Source organism: Stegastes partitus, unplaced genomic scaffold, assembly GCF_000690725.1.
Source record: "Stegastes partitus isolate 25-593 unplaced genomic scaffold, Stegastes_partitus-1.0.2 Scaffold314, whole genome shotgun sequence".
NCBI classification, from domain to species: domain Eukaryota; kingdom Metazoa; phylum Chordata; class Actinopteri; family Pomacentridae; genus Stegastes; species Stegastes partitus.
The window spans coordinates 310,086-336,469 of NW_007578045.1; the positions used below are offsets into that span (position 1 = coordinate 310,086).

Genomic DNA, 26,384 nt, shown 5'->3' on the forward strand with positions numbered 1-26,384 from the left:
TTAAGCAAGAAACAAATAATGTACATTCCCCAGAATACACTATATTCCTTTAAGGTAAAATTAGGAAACCGTGCGGATTCCTGTTGTTGAGCTCTAGGAAATCAGGATCAACAAGGCAGTTCAGTGTGCCAGATGTCAATCTAATGCTGTAATTTGACTTGAACTGTGCGGCTGAAAGGATAAGGACACAGCTACTTTTCAGGAAGCAGGTTAAGGGGACTAATGTCAGCACAGGACAAATCTACTGCAAGGTCTAACTAAGGGCAAACATTTACATTAGTTTTTGAGACAACAAAAGGTAAGTGTATGACAATAAACTCCACAGTGAAATAACGAATGACCTAATGAGGCGATTCAGGAACACGTTCATACCTTATAGGGACCTGGCAGGGTGCAGGAGCAGGGGGAAGGTCTTCACAGTGGGGAGTAGGAGGTGCAGGAGGGGATTCAGGAGCTGGAGGAGGAAGGCAGGGGGACACAGGTGGGGTCGGTAGAGCTTCGAGTGCGCGGCTCTCCGGGGGTGCGAGAGAAAGAGTAGGGATCTCTGCTGTGTCTTGGAGGTGTGGAGGCAGGGCAGGAAGGATGTGGTGGTCAAAGGTAGGAGACGGGGGAGAGGCGGGCTGGGCAGGGTGACCTCTCTCCGCCTGTTCAGCGAGGGAGGGCCTGCAGGGGAGGGAACACAAAACATCAACACACAGACCAGAACGCTTAGGCCACTTATGCCGATTTGGAGCCCACACTCCACTTTCCTCCACATTCCTGTAGAAATGACCCATAAAGTGATCTTACCTCAAAGCAGAGTACGATGGAACGCTCTGCTCTATGCTGTGGCCTAGACCTAGCAGTGACTTGAAAAATGAAAAGCTCGCGCCGACCATCCTAAGAACGCTTTGTCATTGAAACTACATGAAACCGAAACGCCTCTCATCAGTTGCCATCCATGATAGTCCATGCTTGGTCTACTTGCCCTCTGCAGAGAAGTAGAGTGTTTGAGGGAATCTGGCTCTGTCATCATTGGCCACCTGGTGAAGTGGATTTGGCCCTGATCCAGGCCCGTCTTATCAGGAGTGGTAGGAACTCTAATCTGACAGGCAATGCGATGGACGCCCATGCAGCTGTTCCCCACTTGGGGCATGCCTCCTGTTTAGCTCTAAAAATATCCCAGTAGCCTCTTCTGCAAAATAGAGCTTCACAATGCCTCCATCAACCAAAGCATATATGCTCAGGCATCAAGTCAACCGTCTGCTGAGCTGCACTTTTCAAATGTCCCCTCCAGCTCATTTCAGACTGAAACACAGGTCTGTTATTCTCTAGCTCTCTCCAGTAAAGTCAGAGCTTGATAACATTTAATGAGCGCGTGTGCTTTTCTTATGGGTGTAGTGAGTTACAGTCTACATATTAACACTGATGTGGTTCCTATCACTTCATTATAAAAGCACAGACTTTTATTAATGGTGCAGGACAGCTGCATACAGGAGGAAAACGTCCTCAAATTTCATATATGACTTTTTTTATTTGGTTCCATCCCCCTCTTTACAAATTCATAGTCAGAAACTTACACCAGCAGGCCGAAGCTATACATGTGTCAGCATCTGTGGCCAACTTGGCACATGCTGCCTGGAAATAGAAACAACCAAGTCACAACATAGTTTGAACAAACTGTCAGAAGACTCGCTGCTGTCGCCAGGGACGGACGGAAACAGTTCTGGGGCAGATGGAAAAATAAATCTAAATAAAGTTAAAAAACAAATCTAATGAAGACGAGACAATCAAAAGAAAATTAGATTAAATTAGATTAAACTATTTCCTAATTCAGTTTTATGTGAAGATAATGTCAGCTGACTCATTCAGGTTAACAGCTGGAGATTTCTAACTTAGTGCTGCCTCCAAATTTGATGTGCAAGAAGTAGCAGAAGCTTTCCATCTTAAACAGGATGAATGCAACTAATTAGTTGGCGCACATGTGCTTTTTTACAGCAAGGCATCTCACAGCTTCACATCAGTTTAGTTTTACTGTTGACATTAGCACCTGGAGGCTGTCCAACACAGTTTTTATCGTTCGTCATTCACCTGTGTGCCGGGAATTACTCGATGACACCACGGTTCAAAGCAAACACATTATTCTCTAACCTCCACTTTCATCGATGAGTGTTAAAGCTAATTTACCTGTACTCCGCTGTATTCAGACCATACACACACAAATTGAATAATCTACATGAAACAGCTGGACTCAAGTACAGGCAGTATGTTTAACACAGAGCTGTAAATAAAACCAGCTGAATGTACAGAGAAAGTAATAAGGGGAGGATCATTTCTGTCCAGCAGCCAACAGCCAGCTCATACTGTCCACACACACACACACACACACACACACACAAACATACACACACACAGTCCACATTGAAGAACACACTGTATATATTGCAAATACATACTTCATAAATCAACCAATTCTGCTCTGCCACTACTGAGATAAAAAATTATTCACAGGCAGGTTAGTGTGGCTGAATAAATGACCGACACAGTTCATCCACTTCACTTGTGCCGGCAAATTCAAGCAAACCTACAATCACCATGGCAACTAGTCTATTTACAGTACAATGTGGGCTCCTTTTCACTCCAAAAGCATGGAGGAGAAAGATCCTACGTACTACACTGCACTTTTATACCATATATAAGCAAGACAGCAGCCCTTTATGTTTCCTGGAATCATTCATTAACTCACATATTAAAACTCTTTCATTCCAACTTGAGTTTTGGAAAATTCACAGACAGTAGTCAATCATTATCTTGACTACTACTGAGCAGATTTCCTGCCAGTCACAGAAGGGAGCACAACATGCTCTAACCTGTAAAAGTTTTCTGTAAATGGGAGGAGGTACATTGTTGTTCATTTCGCAACTTTGTTCCAGAGAAGCCTCCTATCTCTTTCCTTCGCCTTTCTGTTTGTCCCTCCCTCCACCCATCTGGTGAGGTCAGCAGAGGCAGGGCGTAATTAGCACTAGTTACCTACAGACCATCTGCCACATCCACCTGGAGGGACTTAAACGCAAACACTTGCTGTAGAGACACACACGGAGAAACGCATGGCAGCTACTTTCTGTCAACTCACCCAGATTTCAGCTGAATCCATCGCACAGCTTCAAAGGTAACTACAGCAAGCGATGGAAATGACTTCAGATGGAAATGACAGCAAAGTCAATGAGTGTACGTCCCAGTGTGCCTCTCCTCTTGTCTGTGACTGACTCTGTCATACACACTCCACACCGCACCACATGCTCAAGTGTTTCTCTGAACCCTGGCTTTTGTTCCACTCTGTCTGGTCTGTGCAAATGACTTCAGTGGGGCTGAGTGCCTGCCCAAATTCCTCCCACTACAGGCTTCAGTTCACAAAGCCGCACAGACTGAGCAGGACTGACAGCTAGGACAGCCTCTGGGGGCGGAGAAAAAAAAAAAAAAACACATGCACACACACTCACATATGTCATCGGCCATGCAGTCACATTTCGGTCTCTGCCACATGTATGCGAGTGTAACTTTATCTTTTGATGAAACCAAAGGGAAATATCACTGTCAGCCTTCCTCTTTCCTAATCTCAATAAAGTGCTGTGTCTCCAACAGCAGTGATGGGACAAGTGTTGAGACTGACAGGCAGCAAGTGTTACTCCGGCATGTGGGATGGCTCCTCGGCATGCAGCGGGAGAGAGTGACAAAACATGAAGATAACAGAGGGGCAGAAGACAAAAGAAATCATCTGTCAAAGATTTAAGTTAATTAAAATATACCAAAAGAAAATAATCAAACAGTAAATCTCCTTAAACTATGACCATGCGATTCTTTTTTAGTAAAATATTGAACTATATGGGAAGTTGGTCAAGCTGGAGCTGTTGAAATGCTTAAATAAATACTGGATGCCTGGATGGAGGTCGACTGAACGACACACTGGTTTACTATGTGTGTTTAACTCAGTCAGAAATTTTAACAGCATGAAAGGTTCCTCGCCATCACATCAACCAGTGCAAATCTGAGAGACTCCAGCTCATTCGTCCAGTCAGACACTGTGAAACCGCTGCAGACAGAAACAACCTACCAGACGCCCTCCAAGTGTCTGAAAGCCAAACAAAGCCACCAACAGGACTCTCCGGGCGCATGGAAATCCATTTCAAATGTGTGACAGGCAGGGCAGTGTGTGAGCTGCTAAGCTGTAAAGCACATGTTCCCCTGAGATTCCTCATTTTACAAATAGGTTAGCTGCAAAAAAAAAAAAAAGTCTCTACAGCGTCAGTTTCATGATAAAGAAACGCAAGCGAACTTTTAGAAAAAAGTATCAGGTCTAAAATCATCACGATATTTGGTCGCCTGTTGGAAAATCAGCTAATAACCAAAAAAAAAACAGTTAGATTTTAATAAATTAGGAATTACAATCCAGATCCTGAATGAGCCCAGAAAGAGAACAGTCTGTTGGTTGCAGCCTTCTAGGGAAACATTACTTTGCGGTTCATTCAGACTTGTAAAACAGGCTTTCACTGGAAACTGTAGACATTAAATCATAGCTCAGGCTATCAAACAGACAGTGAGAAGAGAACTGTCATGTACATTAAACAACAAGAGCAGTAGGACAATAGATATAAGTCATTAATCTGCTTAGGAAAACCCCATTTTCAAGAAATTCCCATGTAACAATAGTCAAATCACTCATTGTAATTGATTAACGATTAGTCGTAGGGTTTCACAAAGACACTCACCCACTGTCTTGTAGCTCCTCAGCAGGATCCTGGACTGTTTCGGTCACTGCAGTTTTCTCAGCTGGGACTGTAAATGGCTCCACAGGTGGGATCTCTACTGGTTTTTCCTCTTGCTCCTCTGTCAGCTCACTGATCAGTTCCTCCTCTGGTTGAATGGTCTCTGTTGTCGCCTGTGTTGGTTCTGGTTCCTCATTCTTTGTTGGCTCTACGGATTCTGCTCCATTTTTCGTTGGTTCTGGGATCTCCTCTGGCCTTTTTGTCGATTCTAAGATCTCAGCTGCTTCCTCCAGAGAAGTTATTGGCTTCTTTTCTTCTGGAAACTCATATGGAGGCTCTTCTTCTTTCTTGGTTGGTTCTGAGAGCTCACCTTTGTTTGCTTCTTCCAGGAACTCTACTTTTGTGCTCTGTGTTGGTTTGTAAAGCTCTCCTGTCTGCTGTGTTGGCTCTGGGAGATCTGTTGTCTTTTTTAAAGGCTCAGGAAGGTCTACTGGCTTCTTCAGCAGATTTCGAGGTTGGATCTCTGTTGTCTTCTCTGCTGCTTGTTCCGGTGGTGGGATCTCCTCTTGTGTCAGAGGCACAGCTACCTCCTCGGTTGGAGTAAGAAACTCTAGCTGAGGAGACTCCAGAGATGGGAGGGGTCTGGAAAAAACAATACAAGAAGAGGGGGTTGGTGGATTTGTTGATTAGTTTACAGCACATGCTCAAGGAATGACTGACAAATCACAAGTGTGTGTTTGTGTGGGGGGGCATGTGTCCCTGCAAGAGGATGGAGAGTATGCACAAGTTGTCTAGGTATGTTTGTGTTGTTGTTGTTGTTATATTGTGTTGAACAGTGTGTTTTGTGTGAGAAAAGGCTCATTCTTGCTGTGGAGACCAGGCACGATGTCACAGCTGATGTCACCCTTTGAATATAAAGGGCTGCATTACTTCCATTAGGCTTCAACAGGCACAGTCATCTGACCCGAGCTCGAGCTAATACAAAGTGCAGCTCTGTGTTTACCTCCTCATTCATATTCATTGTCACACTTCTCTCCGCAATATCAGTCCAAACAAGGCCTAAACATGGTGTTACTGGAATGCTAAGTTGAAAAAAAAGAGGCAGAAATCTGTGGTAACAGACTGAACATCACAGATTTACAACTCAAAATGCCTCATTCAAAATTCTTGCCTTTCTTCTTTCTTTTCATCCTTCCTTTTTTGTGATGTACTAGAGCAGATGATAAGTGACAGCACGCTAACATGCTCGCATTCAGGGTGAGGGGGCATGATGACCTCTTCTGACCTTTACCATTTTTTTATTCTCTAATCTGCAGTTTTTACACACATGCATACACATTAAACACACATGTTTACCTTGAGGCGTCCACTGTGTTTACTTGTTCGCTCTGAGATTGGGATGCAGCTTCTTTCAGTGCTTTTATCCAGTTTGTCTCTGGTTCTTGCCCTGCTAGTCCAGGAGCAGGGCTCTCTGACACATCAGCAGCCTCGGTATTCACAGAGAATTGTTCAACAGGAGAGGTGCAGACAGGAGCTTTTTCAAATGAGTTTTCTTCACGCTGCGAAGCAGCCACAGAGGGGTTTACCACAGTATCATCCTGGGGCTTTGATGATGACACCTGATCACTGGGTTGCTCAGACTGAGTAGGAGCTACAAGGGGTGTGGATGCAAACTCTTCCAGGCACTTTGACAAAACAACAGATGGAGCTGTGATAACATCAGCAGTCATTTTGTCTGTTATATTACTGTCATTTTCTGCTGCCTTAGAAACTCCAATGCTCCCCTCAGAGGGAGCAGCGTCTGTGCTTCTGTGTGAGACCTCACTATTAAAGTGTCCTGAAATTTTTATTGATCCTGACCCACTGTCTTCAGCACTCCCAGTTAAATTTAGGACCCCCTGCTTTACTACTGCTTCATTGTCTGTCACTTTTATCTCACTTTGTTCCTTCTCCTGGCTGCTAACTTTCTCTTCATCCAAAGCTGCTTTATCTTCTTTTGTGAGCTCCTCTACATCGGAGCCTTTTATATGTGTTTGTACAATTGAGCTGCTTTGTGTGGCTGAAGTTTTATTGGAGCCTTGTAGCTCAAGCAGCTTGCACACTGTATTCTGAATTTCACACTCCCCGGATTCACCGCTGTTGCTTTTCACAGTCGTTGCAGCACTGAAATCCTTTTTCACTGTTTCTGGTTGCCCAGCAGGATCTTGCACAGTACTGAATAACTTTGTAGGAATTTCTTCCGTCTGGTTTGAGCTTGCAATAATGTCTGTTTGAATGTCATAGCTACCTGTGCTGACCTTTGATGAAACAGAACTGAGACCAGGTGAAATCACATGTTCCTGTGAAGTCGGCTCAACAGATACAACAGTGTTCTTTGACGTCTCAGCCTTTCTATATTGGTCTTGACAGGCAGCTGATAGATTGCTTTTTTGCTGACCTTTACCATTGAGATCACTCACAAACTCAATGTCTGGCATTAAATCTGTAGCTGACCCACCTACCCCTAAATCGGGGCTTTTATTCTCATCTATTCCCTGTCTTGTCTCACCTATATGAGGGCAATCTATTGCTATCCCTGTGTCAGCTGAGGCATTTCTCTCGGCAGCCCTTGCGCTCTCATTTAAATCACCGGCAAGGTGAGACGGCACATGCACCCCATCAACTCCAGCTAAAGCTTGTAGTCCCTCGCCTTTCTCTTGAGCTATCGCTCCCTCATTGCCACTGCTATCATCACCTGTCAACTTATCCTTGCTTCCTGATTGACACAAATTCCCAACAGAGCCATCGCCTTCCTCTGCTGCCCCCTTTCCTCCTGCACACTGGGTCATTTCTCTCCCCTGTAGACAGCCACCTGACAAGTCCTCTGTGGGATGTCTGGATCCCAGACGCTGCTGCTGTTGCTCTTGTTGCTGCGCAAAACAGTTTGGATCTGGTGTGGACTGTGATTGGCCAAGAGCTGCACACAAATCTGGTGCAGTGCCGGTGTCAGAGCTGCATTCCAGTGTTGCTGTCAGAGTTTGGCATAAACTCTGGTCATAAACAGTCTGAGGTGCACTACTAGACTCAACCTCAGCATGTAGCATGTCCTCCGATGACCCTGGAGATCCACTGGGAGATAAGGAGCAACTTTCTGGCTCGCTTTTAAATGCAAAACTCCTCCTCCTTTCTCCTTCCTTCTTTATATCCCCTAATGGTGACTCAGTCTTTTGTACTTTATGCTTATGTGGTGGCTGCGGGGCTCCAATTTCCTCTACAGCCTCTTTATCTGGTCCATTACTCTGTGGTGGCGTTGTGCCTGTCTTTCCTGTCCGCAGCTCGCTGGTGTCTGCTGCTTCCTTTTGATTGTCCACTGTTGCTTCTTCAACTTGTTTTCTTTCCTCTTCAAACTTGGAGGTCTGATCTCCCAACTTTTGTTTTTCTTTCATATTATCTTGTTTAATTTTATCATGAGTCTCATTGGTAGGCAGATCAGGGCTGAGCGAGCAGCTGACATTTATGAGGTCATCCCTAATGGATGCTTTACAAATAACAGGTTCAATAGATTCTGGCTCAGCGTGAGAGAGAGATGTTATATTATCAGATTCACCCTTTGCCAGTGCACGAACTGCACCAGGAGGTTCGGCTGGAGGAGGCAGAATTTCCTCTTGAGAAAACGAAATATTTACATTATTGATAACAAAATTTTGAAGTTCAGGAACAGACTCTGTAGCATTGTTTCTATCCACCAGTGCTGAACAAATTTCATCTGCTTTAACGCTGACATCACCGCAGTCCTGACCCTGCGCTGAAGACGTTTGGGTCATTTTCCTGCTCTTATCCCCATCCACCTCTCTGGAGACGTTGATGCTGTCATCATCACCATCTGTCTGTTCAGGAAGAATTATATCACAGTCTGTAATGAACTCCAAGTGACTCAACATCGGGCCAGGAGGCTGCAGCACAAAAGTAGGAGTGCTGGCACATTGTCCAACAGCAGGACTCGACTGGAAAGAGGCTGTCGCTTCTGAAGTCACTGAATCATCCTTTGTCAGATCAGCAGAGTCAGTTTTAGAAATAGGCCCATCACTAACCTTTATGAGATCTATGTTAGCAAGTCCACTGGGAGGTGTTTCAACTAATTGGGTGGGAGGCTGATGACTTGGATCACTTGGTTTCGTCTGAAGAGAGGCCGCACAGGTCAAGGTCACGCTGTTGGATTTCGAACTACTGACGAGATCAGCATGTAGCTGCTCAACAGGGGATGCAGAGGTGACATCACTTAAAGGCTTGCAATGAACATCGTCTGCTGGAAGCACAAAACTTGAGGAAAGAGGATGCTGGTTCACTTCTTTTTTTTGAGAGACAGTAACATCACTCGTTAAAGGTGACTCCTGAAGCTGGTCAGTCTTAATGGAGGCTTTAGACTCAGCATGTAACTTATCAATCTCCTCCTCCTTTGCCAAATATTCTGCACCTTTCTGTTCTTCCACCTCTTTTTTCTCTGTCACCTTTGCTGTCACCTGCTCAGCTGTTAGATGATCAGCCTCAGAAATAGTTTTTCCTGCTTCATTCTTCTCAGTAGGACATGGAAGCGGTTTTAAGGAATCCTCGGTCACTGCCTGCAAATCTACAGTGTCCTTCTCCAAGTTGTCATTACCTGAAAGATCTATGGCAATGTTCTCCTTGGTATCTTTAGTTCCCACATCTCCTTTATCCACCTGGATGTTCTTCTGTGGCTTTGGAAAGTCAGTTGAGCTCTGTATTGCTGCTTCATCCTTGGTGGGAGCTGGATTTGTGGGGATATCTGGTTTCTTCGAGCAGAGAAAGTCTGGGAACGTGTAACTGACCTCAACAACAGGATGGTGCAAACTCTCGTGAACAGTCAGTGGAGGCAAAGAGGCACAGTCCAAAGCTGGGACTGACATGCTGATGAGATCCACATTGTCTGCAAAGTGAACTCTGTTATTACCTCCACTGCTGCCACATAAATACACACCCACTCCAGACATAGCAGGGCTACCACTGTTGCTCTGGGTACGGGCTTCAACTTGGAAGTCGGCTGCACTTTCGACTGTCCTCGCTTCTGTTGAGCTACTAGGCTGAACCTGTTGATTGCTGCTTGCTTGTTGCTTGTCTGGGATTTGCTGTGAAGTAGTCAAAGGCTGGGGTGAGATTAAAGGCAGGAAGACTTGGCCGGAGTTTGTCTCTGTGATGGATGACTCCTCACCAATGTATCCCAAAGACAGCGCTTCCTCCGAAATCAAATTCTGCTCGAGATCAGCCCTTACCCCTCCATTAGTATTGCCGGAGCTCTGTTCAGTTTGAGAGGGGAGAGGTGAAATTGCTGCGCCGCACTGCTCCTGGCGGGGGTGAAAGAGACGCTCCTGTTCTGTGCAGATGCTCTCAGTGATGGTAGCAATCGGCTCACTCCAGCTCTGTGACTTCAGCTGTGACTCGGCAACATCGGTGGGCGGACACGTTTCAGTCTCGGCTGATGACACCCCACAAGCAGAGCCTTCTGGCTGGCTGAATGAACTGTGCTCTCTAGCCAGCCCTCCTTTCTCTCCCACCTCCTCGCCTCCTCCTCCTCCTGCTCTCTCTCCTGCTCTCTCCGATCCCGCAGCCCTGTGATCCTGACAATCAGAACCAGTGAGTTGCCCAAAGGGAGAGGTATTGATGAAAGCTTCTGACTGGGGTAGCTCCTTTTCAGTGTCTCCCTCTTCAGCTGGCGAGATCTCTGTGTCTGAACTACGAATGGTTGTCTCCCTCGGTCCCTTAATTTCAGTCTCGGCCGAGTTGTGTGGCATTTTGTTGCTGCAGCTTTCCTCAGATGCAGCCTGTCCCTCTTTGGCCGAGAATGCAAGTGAGCATTTTGCCCGTGAACAGATTAGTGAGAGCTGAGGAGGGCTATCCAGGAGTTTGTCTTTCTCTCCGTCTGCAGAGCCGAGGCACTCTTCTGTTCCTCTCAGTGCTGTTCCTCCTTCCTCACTCTCTGCAATTGCTACCGTAGCTACTCTACCCAGTAAATCACTCCTCACGCTTTCTCCCTCTCCCTTGCTTTCTATCACTTCTGGCAATGTGGGTGTTGTCAGTGGCAACGCAGTTACCACCACTTCAAGGGCACTCTCCACGCAACTCTCTCCCACACACGTTTGGCTGTCGGAGAGTGGGCTTTGATTCTCCTGTGTGAGTATTTTTGCTTCTGTAACCGTAGCCTCTTGTGTTTGTACATCTGATCTCTTATCACCAGAGGCAGCTGGGTTGATAGCTGCAGTTTGGACATGTGTCATGGGTGTATTTTGGTTACTGGCTTCACCTCCGGTTACTTGTTGCTCCCTCTGTGGGTTGTCATTGGAGCTGTGATTCATGCTACTTGGGATACCCATATGGTTGTGGTTATCTGACTGATGGGGTCTCAGCAAAAGAGCCTCGTTGGAAGCAGGTGAACAGGCTGAGGCAGTAAGATGATCCTGGGATGATAGTGGGGGACTGGAGACGAGCTTTCCCTCGGGATTCAGCTGCTGCTTGTAATCAAACCTATTATCAGGCTGTTCATCACAAATTGCAGTCTGAGCCTGTGACACTGACATGACATTTTCAGGGGAATCTGTACGATACACTGCATCCTGTGCTTCATTTTCAGATTGTACTACTGTCTTTTCTTTCTGTTCAATCTCTGCACTCCTCTCCATCTTTTTCTTCTTCCTGTTTTTCCTTTTCTTTGCTTCTTTGTTCTGCCCAGCCTGTTTGTCACTTGCTGAACTCGTCTGTTTTTCTGTTTTTGACTCCTCAATGCACTTGTCTGTTCCTGTCTGTGCTTCTGACTGCAACTCTGACAACGTCGCTTTATCCCTTAAATGAGTGTTAGATTCTGATGTTTCTTTAGTCGAATCATCTGCCTTTGTTTCAACTATACAAACGTTAATACTGGACTCATTACTACAATTTTCTTTCATTATATTTGCAGTCTCTGTCATTACCATTGTTCCTTTCTTTCTTTCACAGTCTACAGGGCTATTTTCCTCCGTCGCTGCATTAGAATCAACACGTTCCTCTTTTAAATAGTCCCTCTGCTCAGTGAACACAGCGTGTTTTGGAGGCTCTTCAAATGAATATGCTGCCTTTTCTAATTGTATACGCGGGGGAGTTTCCTTCTGTTCATCTATCTCTGTTGCTTTTTCTGGCTTAATCTCTGAACATTTATCCAGGCTCTGAGTTGCTGTAATTTCACTCTCCATCTCCGTTGCCCCAGCATTACTCTCAGTGCCCAGTATGTAATTCCTAAAACTAAACACAACTGTATCCTTCAGACTGTTTGCAGCCTCACTGTTTCCATCTGTATTCTTGTTTCCATGGGCCCCGTTGCTATGTCCTGGCTGGACTACGATTGGAGGCGGTGACGATGACTCACTGGATTCATTAACCATCACTTCCCCAGTTGTCTTCCCGGCATCGTTAACCGTCTCAGGCGCTGTGCTGGGGGGCTCTGAGGGAGTGAGTATGCCCAGTGACGCCATTTGCTCTTCGCATTCCTGGAAAGCCTCTTGGAGTTCTTGGTCTAAGAACGCGGACGCAGAAGGGGTCAGGGGTCTGCCTGGGTAAGGTGTGGCAGCAGGCTGAGACGCAGGACAGACATCTGCGATATCTGGGTCACAGCCACGAGGCCTGAGGCGAGGGTAGGGTGACAGAGTTAGGACTAGGTAGGCTGACAGCCGCTCATTCCACGATGCCACAGCAGCGCCGCGATTGGCAGAAGCCCATGCTCACACACAACACTATGATGTATACACACAACTGCACTCAGGATGCCTGTTCTGAGATGTGCATTCCCTTGCGAGACACAATATCAGCTCTTTTTACGCATAAGTGTGTTAATGAACATGCAGGTATTTATTTATGCCTGGCACTAAGTAGCATTTATGTAACCCCCACTGCAACAAGCCTTTAGTCATTCCATATATTTATTATTTTGATACGGATTGATTATCACATTTTGCCAAAAACTTAGCAATAAACAGTTCCATTCAAACATTTGGATTTGTTGCTAACACATTGGCTATGACTCACTGACTTCATTCCAGTCAGGCTGTACTTTAATCAGAAAAGTACAGACATTCCCTTGTTCTGATTACTGTGATGAATACTTTTCTGATTCATCATAAAAACAGCTTTCATGTCATGAATGGTAAATATGAAATTGAACCTATAAATGCTACATAAAGCATGTTATATAAGCAATTATTGACTACTTATTATTCCCTTTGGAAACAATAAATCATGTCAGTGCTTTAAAACAACCTTTCAGATGCTCATACTTGTACAATCAAACCAATACCGCCTTAAAAAGATATATTAAAAAATGTGACTGTCCTACAAAACACTCCCTGTAGTGCACAGTTAACATCATCTTGCCATCCTGTTGAGAAGCTGAGTCACTGGCATTACAGAATAATGCAGTGGAGCCATTTTAATCTTAAGGCTGTCTGAGTGTATAGATCCACCATCATTATTTAGTAATGAGACAACCTATACTCCTTCTTATGTTATCAGCTGGTAACCTGAAATCTGTCCCACATATCTGCCTTACACGCTTAATTTTCTAAAACATAAAGCAACCGCTATGATGTCATATATCAGTTCCAGATATACAAATATATGAAGTGAGACCGAACATCACTACGTGTGATTGGTCTTATAATTGCTTCGTAAAGGCTCCAGCAATTCCTCATAAACACAACCTCCGCCCTCACATCATGCTGCTCACTTACCTCACTGACCTGCCACTCATTTAATTAGCCCTACTAAAGGGTGGAGCAGCAAACTTGAATAAAGTGTTTGCAGCTGGCAAGTTTTGCTATGAAACAAGCTGCCGTCTGCCTCTACCTGAAGTGAAAAAGACCAGATGTTCCTCTGTGATGTACATTAAAACTGCATGGTCCCGTTACTCTGCAGTGGTAAGCTTAACAAGCACAAACTTTATCTTTTTTTTATTTGTCCTTTACGTGATTTGAATAGCAGAGGAAATCCCGTAAAAGTCTGCACAGCGCTTATTTTTAGTTTATAGTTTTACACATTCACATCAAGCAATAACAAATATATTACTGCGATATGTCAGGCTGTCAGGACACATTAAATCCTCAGACAAATTAGTGCAATTAAGCTGAGCACAGAATGCCAGGCAACACTTGAGGCAGAAAATGAAATGCCTGCAGATATTTCACCTAAGCATAAAAAACCAAATTAGCACACGTCACGCCAAGTCTGCTCTCGACAGGCCACACTCGAGCAATGACATCCATCACACTCATCCACAAGTTAGAAACTTTACATCATCCTGTCATCTGTTCGTTCCACTCCATGCTCTCTGATTTGACTTGTTATCATTCCATCTACTGCTGATCAAACTCCCACAGCAGACGCCCCGCTGTCCCCCCCCGTCATGCTGAGTCTGAGGTACCTTTTGTCTAGAACCGCCAGTGGTTGACTGACTTCCGTGTGATTCTGCAGACCAGCCAGCAGAGGGTTCATCTGCTCACATTTTTGCTCACCTGAGCTACTGTGAGTTCTGCCAACACATCCACACAGACATGTACACACACATTCAGACATGCAGCAGATCGATATCAGATTAGCTTTCACCTTGACTGAATAATGTGTTCCCTGATGGCAATAAATCAAATAAATTGAATACTCAATACATCATTAGGCAGTAATATTCTGTGTATTACAATCAGAATATGATACTTCATTGGTCATGAACCTGTATGTTCTAGTGAACCAGCGCATCCTTATACATTCTTTGGTGTTGGTAATGAAAGCATTAACTATGATGCTTATCATAAAGAATACTACAGCGTGTTGACACGTCTGAGGTTGAAATTAAAAGCAGTCTAAGGAGCAATGACATTGTTATCCTTGCAATATATCAGAGCCATGTTTCTTTTCCTCTCAAATAGTGCATGATGGGATAGGTTCCATGACCCTTAAAAACAAGTAAAGATGTAAAAACTGGACGGACTGTTTACAGGTTGGAAAAACTACAGACATAATAGGGGACAAGTTGTTCTGATTGGGTAGATTTCGTACATATTTCCCTACAACACATGTATTTTTTACCAAATGAAGTTTCAAGAAAAAAAAATCACCACTTATTTATAAAGCGTAAAAATCAGCTTCAACAGGATTGTGTGGTCGCAGTCTGACAGCTCTGGCAACGTGAGCAAACAACCTTGCAAAAACTTTCTCAAAATTTTGCTAAACTTTAATGTGCAGGAAGGGTGTTACATTAAAAAGCTATCTAAAACAAGCTCAAATCTGTTTATGTCCAACCTTTTTCAGGGTAATCAAATGACTTGCGCTATACATTTTCAACAACAAGGAAATTGTGAGGCCAATTTAATGCGTGTCGAATGCAAATAATATGTCATTTCTCTTTTATCAGGAAACAGACAAGGAAGACTTACATTTACGTATGACATTTACTCAGTACTCTGACTAAAAGCTAAACTAAACGTCATCTTTCTTCTTGCCATGATATTCAGTCTGTTTTATCTTGACATTACATGACAATGTGTGAATGAGTCATGTGAGACGTGGTGACCTTTTCTTTGGAATGTTTTTGAAATTGTCACACCTTAACAGAGCTCTGCTCCTTAACTCACATTACAAACAATCCACATCACAAAACTATAGCTGGCCATTCAGCTGTTTCTATTTGGCTGATTTCATGTAAAATGTAAAAACCTTTTCTGAATATAACACTGGGCCACAGACTGTACTGATGCTCCGATCTTTGTGTTTCCTTCATGTTTGCTGAAGAAAATAACTCAGTTCCACCCCTTTATTCTATCACAGTCTATTATCATCACCTGATTAATCAGAATACATCCCAAAAATAATGTCTCAAAATATTAGGTTAACATTAACTTGTGAATCAGAAGAAAAAGATGAGACTTCAATTTGGCAAATTGTGAAAATATAATTTGCAACAAACTCAAAAATGGCTGTGGTAATACAAGCACAGTCTCTGTTGGGACATAAAGCTGTTACACAATTTCAGTATGTGGAGATTTACTTCTCTTTAGGGGGCAAAAAATAAGTTCTACTTACATAAATCATAAAATGTTAGGGTGAAAATGTGGTTTAGGATTAGGGGAAGTGTTCGGATTTGGCAAGTAGTGATTCTGGTGAGGGTTATGGTTTGTATCCAGGAAAATGTAAGTCACTGTAATGTCTTCTGATGTGGAAACACAGTTGGCCATGTATGTGTGAGTGCAGCCCCTCCACTTACCCCAGCGAGGACTCCCAGATGTTGAGCTCACTGCTGAAATCTAAACTGGGCAGCAGGTCATGAGGAAACTCGAGCTCCTCCTTGTCCTCCTGGTCGGACACTCCGCCGCTGCTCTCCTCCACTCCGGTGATGACTGTGACGTCTGGGAGCACTGGCTGAGACAGCAGGCTGGCGGAGGATTCAGTCAGCAGGGCTCTGTCGTCCCTCTGGGTCTCAGCGTGAGCTTCGGTCTGTGGAACAGTGAATCATAAACGCAGTCAGCGACACGTTGGAGTCTCTGCAGCAGAACACGCAAGCGTGTACCTCAACAAGTGTGAGCATGTTGCAGGAAAACACAGGAACACCCACGGATTAAGGCTCAAAGCCAAACACCACATGAACAAACAACTCCACCCATGTGTTAAATTATTAAGTAAACTATTGTTTGTACAGTAATGCACAGATCATACTGGCTGAGGTATGTCCGTCCACTCAGACTCCATGTCTTCTCCTCTCATTGTGCCATCTTCTCTGCATGAGCTTAATCTCTGCAGCTGTGATTACATTCTGCTCTTGAGGATCACATCATTACTACCCTGAACGAAAAAAACAAGTAATTAAATTGCGTGTCTAACCATTATAGTCTGGTGTTTTCCACCTGACACGCCTCATAAGGAAGTTGACTGCAGTTCTTTTTGTTTCCCAGCGTGTCAAAAGTGAGTAAGAATAACCATTAAAGAAAAACCAGTCTTGCTGGATGGTGACAAGACATCAGACATGTGGTTTACTCATAGTCTAGATTCAAGATCTCTTAGATTACATTATCAAGTCTTTGCTTCATCCTGAGTAAACAATTAAGATGTTCCTTTAACCCAGCTAGCTGCTTTTCGACATAATGTGAAAAGAATGCTTCATTTGTTTTTTCTTTCCATCTGTCTGCATGTCAAATGGACAGACAGAGTCCAGCCACAGCTACACACCGCAACACTTGGCCGTGGCATCATGTTGCAGCAATATTGCCCTCACAGTGCACAACACTCAACCGTCAGGCCACCGTGTGATGGAATTTCTCCCGCACGCGCCGCTCGGTTCACAGACGTGGAAAGTTTTCATTTGTTTCACCCACTGAGACATAAACAGAGGTTTGCAGGTGCGGGAGGGCAAACAAATGTGCACTTGCGCAGACACATGCAAAAATGTGCAGCCTTTCAACACTCGGCGTTGCTGGAATACAGACGCATGAGCTGTGACTTAAAAAGAGAGGTTGGGAAGTGGGCTGTGAGTTGGTTTAATGTGTGGGACTGGATACAACAGGACCGTGGTAATGGTGTTTTCTGAAGATCTGCTGAGATTCAGAATTAAAGAGCTTCATTTATTATTAATGACGCAGTAGTAGACAGTGGGCCCGCACACAAGCACGGGTGAATATCATGCCAAGCAAAAATGAGGATGAAATCAATGCTTTAAAACATTTTGGGGGGAAAAGATGTGTGTGCAAGTTATTATTTCCCTATTGTACACTTGCTTTACTGTTGTTATTCATTTAAAATATTATTACATTAATACAGGAAAGCAATTTCAAGCCAACTTTGTATTACATTGACGAAATAAAAACAATGAAATATGTTACTCCTCTGTCAGGATGAACCACAAAAGGTCACCTCCTCCAGTTTTACTTCAGTGATGTACTTACTGAGTGTACATATTGGAGACAGATTAACTAGTAAAGTTGTGTGTGTTGAGGAGGCTCTGAGTCACTGGCTTCACCTGCTGTCACCACTACAAAGGACCTCCATTGTGAGACACATTCAGCACAGATGGAGGATCTCTTTGCCCTCTCGCGCACACAAATGTTGCTTACATGAACACAAAAATCAAACAAATTACAATGTGGAGTCTAAGCCTTTAAAATGTCATTCACAAGAATGGTGTCATGCCGTATTAAGCTATTTTTAAATGTTCAAATTTAGACTACTCCAACTATGCTCTTTTCTTTCTTTCTTTCTTTTTTTTTTTTTTAAACTGGTTACACAGTTGGTTGCTGAAAAACATAAGAGAACATAAAACATTAAAGGACCACAGAGTGAAAGAAACTGAACCCAAAAAAGGACTGCTGCAGGTAAGATTGTAACTCCGACTGCCTCCCTTCTGCTATTATTTCCTGTGTTAATGTTACGTAATCAGATTTTAAAAAGGCATGCAGTCATGTATGCAGAGATGAACACAGTTTTGTCATGAGATGCTGTACGTTGACGTGTCTTGGGTTTCCTGTTTCCTGTCTGAAATCTCTCCCCTTGTCGCCCAAAACCAGCCTAAGCCAGAGTACAAGCTGAATGTATGACACATACAGAAAATAACACGACATACAACCTCTCTCTAGGTACAAACTCAGAAATGTTAAGACAAAAAATGACAAGAGGCACCAGGCACAAAAGCATAGCCAAGTTTACTGCCACCATCTTACTGGCCCTTTAAAAGGTCATTACTGGGGTCACGTATGACCATATGGAAGCTCAGGAGGTGGAAAATAACAACCAGTTAGTTTGACCCTCACACAAAAGTAATGTCTGTTATTAATTAACCCACAGGAACAAAACAGAAAGCAGGCCCAGGTTGCCTGGAAACTACTGCTTGTCCTACTGCCAAGAATGTAATATTTACTGTTAATACAATGTGTCAGTGCCCATGTGCTAGCAAAACTTTAATGCTTCACACATGACTGTTGTAAACAAGAGAGCGGACAGTGCTATAACAAGAACAGGCCTTTTCTCTGAGTCACACGCTGAAACAAGAAACAGATTCAACACGTCCACTCTATCCTGTGTAAAACGCTACACCTATCTCCTTTAATTACACACCGTACAAGTTCCATCCCACCATCCCTGCGTTGCACTTACCCAGCAGAGCTGAAGGTGACTCTACAGTGCAGTGCAGCTCCTCTGCTACCCCTGCACCACCATGCTCAGTGTACAGGCAGCCTCTGCAGGGCTCTGTGTTTTGAAGGGGGCAGACGACGACACAAACATGCTGCAACACATGCTGCTGACGCTCCCACTCCTCTCCTGTACTGACTCAGCTAACTTCCTCCTCCTCCTGTCCTCTCCTCTCCACAGTCCGGCCCTCTCTTCGGTCGCTGACGCTCCCCTGTTAAATTTCCATGAGCTGTTTCTTGCAGTGTGTGTGTGGACGTTAGAAACACTACACTACCATGCACTGACAAAACACACTGCTCCTGCTTGCTGCTCCTGCTTGCTGCTGCTGCTGGGACTCACTGACTTGACTGGGCTGGTCACAGGGAAGTGCTGAGCATTCTCCTCCCCCTCTACTGTAAACTCTTTCCACTCAGCTCTCTGTCTATCCCCTCCTCCTTCATTGCCTTTCCCTGTTTTCTTTCTTCTGTCCTTCCCTATCCACCTCTGCTCCGGCCTCCTCCCCTCCCTCTCCTCCTGCTGCTGCTGTGTGTTCAGGCTTGTTGCGCTGACTGACTGATAGTGCCTCTGCAGGTGAATGCTGGGAATTAGGCCAAGGGTCGGGCCTGCAGTGACCCCATAGGAGAGAATCAAGTTACACGCGTAAGAACAAAACTATGGTTACATGTACACAACAGAACATACATGGAGAGACCTACAAAATCCTCCTGCCATATAGAAGCGCCATCTTCTTTCAACTTTGACCTCTCAGGGACGCAAAGATGCAGCATCACTGCCATCATCACCACTAGCCATACAAACACCGGCAGTCTCAGTCAGAACATATTCATCGCGTTTGTCTATATTTACATATATTTTGCCTGAAAATTAAGTTAATTACAAGATAAGATTTAACTTATGCTCATTTTTCAGACCTTTCTTATTTCATTGCTTTATAAAAAAAAACATACAGTCGTCCTCAAATTTATTCAGACCCTTCCATTAAAGAAAGGGGAAAATTCATAATAGTCACTCAAATATCTAGAAACTGCAAAAAGTCCTAATAAATAAAAATTTGCTAAATTATAATTTAGTAAAATAAGACATTGCTTTTGAATTGTGGTTGAAAAGAATATTTAAAAAAAACAAAAAAAAACAAAACTGTCCCGGACAAATTAGAGCACTTTGCTGATGAGCAGTGTGCCAAAATCAAAATACCTGTCAACAGGTGCAGAAGTCTGATTGAGAGTTACAGAAAACACTTGATTGCAGTGATTGGCTCAAAGGGTTGGTCAACAAAATATTAGTTTACAGGTCCCATCATGCTTGTTTGCTAGTTATATATATATATTTCTGCTGAACCACAATTCAAAAGCAATGTCATGATTTTCATAAAATTTTTATTCATTATTACTTTTGTCAATTTCAACTTATTTTAGTGACAGCTGTTTTTTCCCCCTTCTTTAATTAGAGGGTATGAATACATTTGAGGACGACTGTAGCACAATTATACAAAGTGAACAATCAGGCTGTAAACCAGACAAGGGTAGGGAAGAGTGTTGGAAGAAATTGCAAGCTTCAGGAGGTTTCAGTGTCCAGTGTCATGCACAATTCACTATGATGTCAAAAGGAAAAAAAATTAAATTAACAGGCAAATTGCACACAGATCACACATCTGCACAGTCAAACAGATGTGTCACCTGCAGTGGCGTGGACATATATATCATATATGCTAGCTGCAACTGAGGGTGATGAAAGTAGCAGTTAACTTGAGTTGTAATGGCCAGAACAGTCACCCATGTCTGTGCCCGTTTTACGTTAAGCATTTTAAGGGCACTACAGAGCAGCTTCATGTTTCCTGTAAAAACACTAGTGCACACAAGCCAATATAAGACTTACACACACTCTCTCATACACAAATATTGTACCTGTAGGGAGTCATTTTGATTTTCCTTTGGTGGAAACAGAACAACATTTTCTGGAGCGCCCTCTTCTGGCTGTAATGGGGAATGAAATAGTTCAACAAGAGATATATTTTTAAGGGAAAAACTTACTGCACAATATTGTATATAGAAGCATTATTAAGCATCAGTGCCCAGAAAGCAAATCAGCAATGCTTTTTTTTTTTTTTTTTTTAAAGGAAAACATATATCTATATAACATCTATATTCAGCTTAGGGTGTATGGTTTATGGAACCTATAGCTCATGAGACAAATGTTTACGTTAATCCTATTAAGATAATCCTGAATTCCAGTGCTGAAGTCCTCCAGTCACATGTGGAAATCACTGTTTTTCTATAGATGTCTATAGAATTGCAGCATAATACCTCTAGATGCTAACTAAAGGTATCCGTAGCTGCCTTTCACCCATCATAGGAGTGAGCTGTAGGACAACAAGCGTGGAGATATCAGGGTGTGTAGCAGTAAACACATTACACATCAAATATATATCTTTACAGTACAGCAGTTAAACACATAACAGACCAAGGCACGTTATCTTATCTAAATGCTCATTAGACAAGCCTCAGTTAAGCAAAGTGCAGATCCTTTGAAGATCCCATGTGTTTTATTAAAGCCGCAGTTAGTAATCGTGCAGTGTTAGTTTAGTTAGTCCTCCGTGCTTGAAAGAATTCATGTTAAGTATATGAGCACGGGGCAGCAAATAGCAATGCCAGCCATCCGATGTCAGCGAGCTCGCCCTTACCAACTCCTCAGTCGTGCTGCTCTCGTTCCCCATGGCTCAGCCAGCTGCAGGGCAACAACTGCCCAGACCAAGCTCTCTCACATCAGCTGGCTGAAAGACACTGGCAACAGAAAGACCGTCAGCGTACACCACGGTTCCAGCGCTGAACAGAGACACACAGAGTGAACAGGGTCCCTCAACAGTCACAGACTTATGCTCCTGAGGATTAGAGGTCTCTGGTATGAGGTTGACCCAGCATGGAGTGAGGGAGAACGGTAAGTGTGTGTGCTGTTTTAGAGATTAGGCACCTCTGATGCAAGACCTACCACCAGGACCAAAGTGCAGGTTTTACCTCTGCTGATGAGGGCTTAAAAGCAGGAAAACAGCATCCTCACTGAGAGAATGACGTCATGCAATTATTTTAAAAAAATTATTCTAGAGATTATTTTAAGGGGACATTAGTCAAATTCATCTCCTGCTGCAGTTACTTTACATAGCAGGTCCTCTCTGCTCTAAAATACTTCAAACAAATGGCCCTGACTCCTAGAATAAGGACATCTACACATGCAGTCTGTTAAATTGTGCTTGTAACTGAGTGATACCGAGGTCAGGCAATCCTGTAAGATAATCCTCGTGTGGTAAATAACAGATTGTGGTGTCTCTTGGCTTCCAGCAGTTTTCAGTCTGTCGCAAAAGGTGTGGTCAAAATTATTCAGGAGCATCTCTCATCCATTATAAATATTAAGTACATTTTTAAGCTGAAATTATTTGAAGCTAAGGACTGCAGCTTAATATAGTGTAACCATGGGCGGATTTTTTTTTTTTATTAAATGCATAAATATATTGAAGATATGCTCTGACAACCAGTTTTGCTTGGTGCACTGTTGTTGTATGCACTGCAGCTGAGCAGTAAACGCGTGCCATTGAAAGGTTGTTTGTGCATTCCTATTATGACTGCAGGGACTGTATGGTTTAGTCAGAAAGCACTGACCTGAATATGCAAGACTTTATAAATAGAGTTCTGCCCTGTTCACTGCTGTTACACTTTATTCCAGTGTTGTGCACAATTTGTCATGCACACTTCTCCTCCAAACAAGTTCAAAGGCTGCGTAGTCCAGCTGTGGATGCAAATCATTAGTTCTATTTTTGACTCTTTGTTTATTTATTTATTTTTTTATCTTACATGCGATTATCCTACGGGATAATTAATATCTTCTCCCTGCATCTTAATTCACACTTATTTTGTGGTGTAGCAGCTCAACCGCCAAGCCCGCCCGCTTGCTATTTGTGTGAATGGGGGTGTAATTTCAGCCTGCATACTCACTCGTGTGCACTTTAACTGGCGGCAGTGTTTCGGGGCTTTTTGGCAGCGCAGAAAGCACCGTGGGGAAATCATATGATTAGAGCGTTGCCAGGTCTCTTCTCACCTCATCATGGCCTGTCCATCACTCAACGGGAAGCCATCTTTTAAGCTCTTGGGTTTGGATGAGCACCATATGTCTTTGCTCAGACGCATACAGTGTGAGTTTACCATTTCCTGCCCTGTGTCTGACCTCTCTAACCACTCAAAAAAAAACAAAAAAAAAACATTGGAACTAAACACAATGTTGGATTTCTGATAGAATTTTTAAATAACTTGCTATAGCACGTCTCAGGTTATTTAATTCAGCAAGGTAAGAAACCAGCGAAAGCATGTAATTATACTTTGCAGCAGATTAAGTTGTGATGACAACCATGTTCATTAGCCTGACTAATACATTAATATTCTTACATTACATTAAATGGGATGATAGCTACACAGTCATACGGTGTAAGCCTTATCATTAATCCTTTCCCTCCTCTATCTGAAGGACAAAAAAAACAAAACAAAGAATCTAAAATCCACAACTCACACCAACAAGCTACTCACCACACTGCAAACAAAGACTTTTCCACATTCAGTATCTGCCCCCAGCTTTGACAAACCCCTCCAGTCTGTGTTTACTGTCAGAGTCAAGGCCAATGTTTCTGTCCTGTCTTCTGAGGAGCCCCGGTTTCTCCATTGCTATTTTTGCACCGGACAGGGTCAGAAGTGGGGACAGGATCGAGGGGGAGGGAGGGGAGGAGACCGAACTGGAGCTGCAGAAGCCATGTCTGCTTTGGGAGGTGGTAGGTGGGGGGATTGTAAACAAAGAGGCCCGCTCAGATGGACAGGAGGTGTCAGACCTTCCAGCTCAGCTTCGCCTGGCTGATCATGTAAAACGCTGCAGATGCTGTTATAGAATCATACCACCTGTAGCTTTCCTGCACATCCAGACCTTTACATATGATAGTGATTGACACATCAGGACGACACACTCACACAGCCACAAACCCACAGATGCCAAGGATAACAAACAGGAGCCAAAGTTAGAGATTTTGACAACAGAGGGTTTGAACAGAATTTTGGATCCTCTATTTTCAGCCATCATCACAGGCCGTCTTCAGCTGAGTGTCCACTCTGTGGAGACAGCAGACTTATCATCATCCCTATAAATAACAGTCATTTGATCAGCTCTGTTCCTGACAAACATCACAGCATATTCCAAACATAGTTATTCCCTCCTGTTATGCTGTGTAGCTCTTTCCTATCTGGCCTGTTGTTCTAGCTACTGAATGAATCAATACATATACACAATCCATTTTCTTTGGAATCTGTCAAACTGCCTTCCATCTTCCTCCACATATGATCAGCCTCACCCTCTCACTTTGATACTGAGCTCCTCCTTTCCTCACAACCAGCTCTGTCCCCACAGCTTCTTTTTTTTACTGCTGACATCGCCCCTCCTCCAACACTAGGATACACCTCTCTCCCCTGCGTTGCCTGAGGAAAGACTCAGCTCCTGACCAGTATGATCTATTCCTTCCCCTCTTTACAGGCTCTCCCCGCTCAGTCACACAGGCATCGATGCTTCACTGCAGACAGCCTCTGCTCAGCATCCTCTGTTTACCTGGCTGTGTGCGATTCCGATGCAGCTCCCCATCTTGTATTCCATGTCCTCCTCCGGTGAAGTGACTCTGGCACTACACGGCTGGCAGAGCACCTTTCTGCAGAACTGCATCGTTCTCAGTCAGACTCAGCATTGCCAAACCAAGCAGATCTCTGCAGGAGCTACAGAGTGAGTGTGTGCACGCCTCTGTGTCTGTGCGAGTGTGTGCCTCACTGACTAATAGACGCTCTGCACTGCACTGCCTGTGACATATATTTTCAAGCCATTGTTACATAAAATCTCCAAGGAGTCCAACCCGATCAAATGAGTGTGAAAGAAAGGGAGCCACTCTTTCCAGCCTGATATGCAGCTCAGCTTCACATCACTGCACGGGAGAGCGGACTGAAGCACTGCTTTGGAGGGAAAAAAAATGCTCAGAAAGGGAGAGAGAAAGAGATGGGAGGCAGGAGAAAGTGTGCCTGTCCCTTTAAAAGACCCAAGAGATAGCAAGGATGATGGTGGTACATCATCATGATGAGAACGCTTGATGATGCCAGTGTGTTCAACCGAATAAACCTTATCACATTGATGCTCACTCAGCTGAAACAGAGCAAGAAGAAAAATTAGAGCAAAAATGAGTAATTTTGTGCTTTGGTTGTTCCACACCATCTTTTTTTCATTACATACTAGTTGAATGATAACAGGAAAATGGATGCTGACTATATATTGTCCTAATGTGTCAAAACACTTGCCATCAGTTAAAAGGCAACAAACTGAAGACTTAACCTGGAGAGAATATGTTGGATGGAAACGCAACACATGCAGTAGCTTGGTTGAAGCTCCAAAGTCATATTTCAGAAGTATAAGACAGTGGGCCACCACTTTAGGTCACCTGGTTGAGCTGGTGACCCATGTACAGGGCTGTAGTCTCCAATGCAGTGGTCATGAGTTTGAATCCCGCTCATGGCCCTTTGCTATAATCCCTTACCCCATTCTCCTCCCCCACTTTCCTGTCTCTCTTTCAACTGTCCTATCTAATCAAAGCAAAAAGGCCAAAAAAAAAAAAAAACTTCTAGCAAGGTTGAGGTTCATGATTATTCAGTCTAAAAGTATACTTCTGCTTAACTTTGTCCTTCAGTTACTGTAATGCAGGGGTTCCTAAATTTTTGACCAGATCGACCAAAGAGCGTATGCTAAGCCTCCCGTACCACCAGCAACCACTTCATTTGATGTTTACAGGCTTCATGAGGTCACATTATCACGTAATTAGCCCAAAAAGGAAACAAAAACAAGAAAATTTGAAATATACATAGAAAATCTTTTATCAAGCACATTTTGAGGATGGATTATCAGTGCAAACCCATGACTATCAAGGCAATGAGAAGGACACTGCATGGACGAAACAATCCAAGAACAAAAGCAGTGCTCACAAAACAGCACAAAACTGGAATACTAGATGAAAGAAAGCCTGATAGGTATTGCCCAGCACATTGTTCAGTGGCATGACAATGATGTGAATTAGTTTGGATCAAATGTGCTAGACTGTGTTAGCTGTGGACCTGTGTGCCATCTGTAAATCACTGAAATGGACGTCTGCTGATGTGGGGCTGCACAAAGGTATAAGGGAGATGACGTGTATAGACGCCACCGCTAATACAAGCTTGTACGTAAATACTGAATAAAATGAGGAGATGAAATTTTCCATCAAGGACAGTAATCAAAAACACGTTGCAACAATCACACAAGACTTTTTAAAAAAGGGGGGAAAAGTGACCTTAAATGCCTCCTAATTTTAAAGAGCTTTAGAGGACTTTAAAGGGCAGAGCAGTAGAACGCCTCCAGGAAAGAACTGCT

The 26,384-nt window shown here is 43.7% G+C and overlaps 1 protein-coding gene across 5 annotated transcripts in view; it reads right to left on the reverse strand.

Annotated features, from left to right (window-relative positions):
- tacc2 (transforming, acidic coiled-coil containing protein 2) overlaps positions 1–26,384 on the reverse strand; it is a 53,278-nt gene that overhangs the window by 25,961 nt on the left and 933 nt on the right. For 3 of the 5 annotated variants that reach the window (XM_008283466.1, XM_008283465.1, XM_008283464.1), the window contains exons 1-8: positions 23,492–23,569; positions 21,604–21,703; positions 20,828–20,896; positions 16,012–16,241; positions 14,179–14,286; positions 6,099–12,386; positions 4,746–5,384; positions 373–663 (exon numbers count right to left, since the gene is read on the reverse strand). In XM_008283466.1, the coding sequence (XP_008281688.1) occupies positions 373–663; positions 4,746–5,384; positions 6,099–12,386; positions 14,179–14,286; positions 16,012–16,241; positions 20,828–20,896; positions 21,604–21,636 (7,658 nt within the window). In that variant the 5' untranslated portion in view covers positions 21,637–21,703; positions 23,492–23,569. Of the gene's footprint in view, positions 1–372; positions 664–4,745; positions 5,385–6,098; positions 12,387–14,178; positions 14,287–16,011; positions 16,242–20,827; positions 20,897–21,603; positions 21,704–23,491; positions 23,570–26,384 lie in introns of those variants that run through there. The other 2 variants (XM_008283468.1, XM_008283467.1) reach the window with 2 other exon arrangements.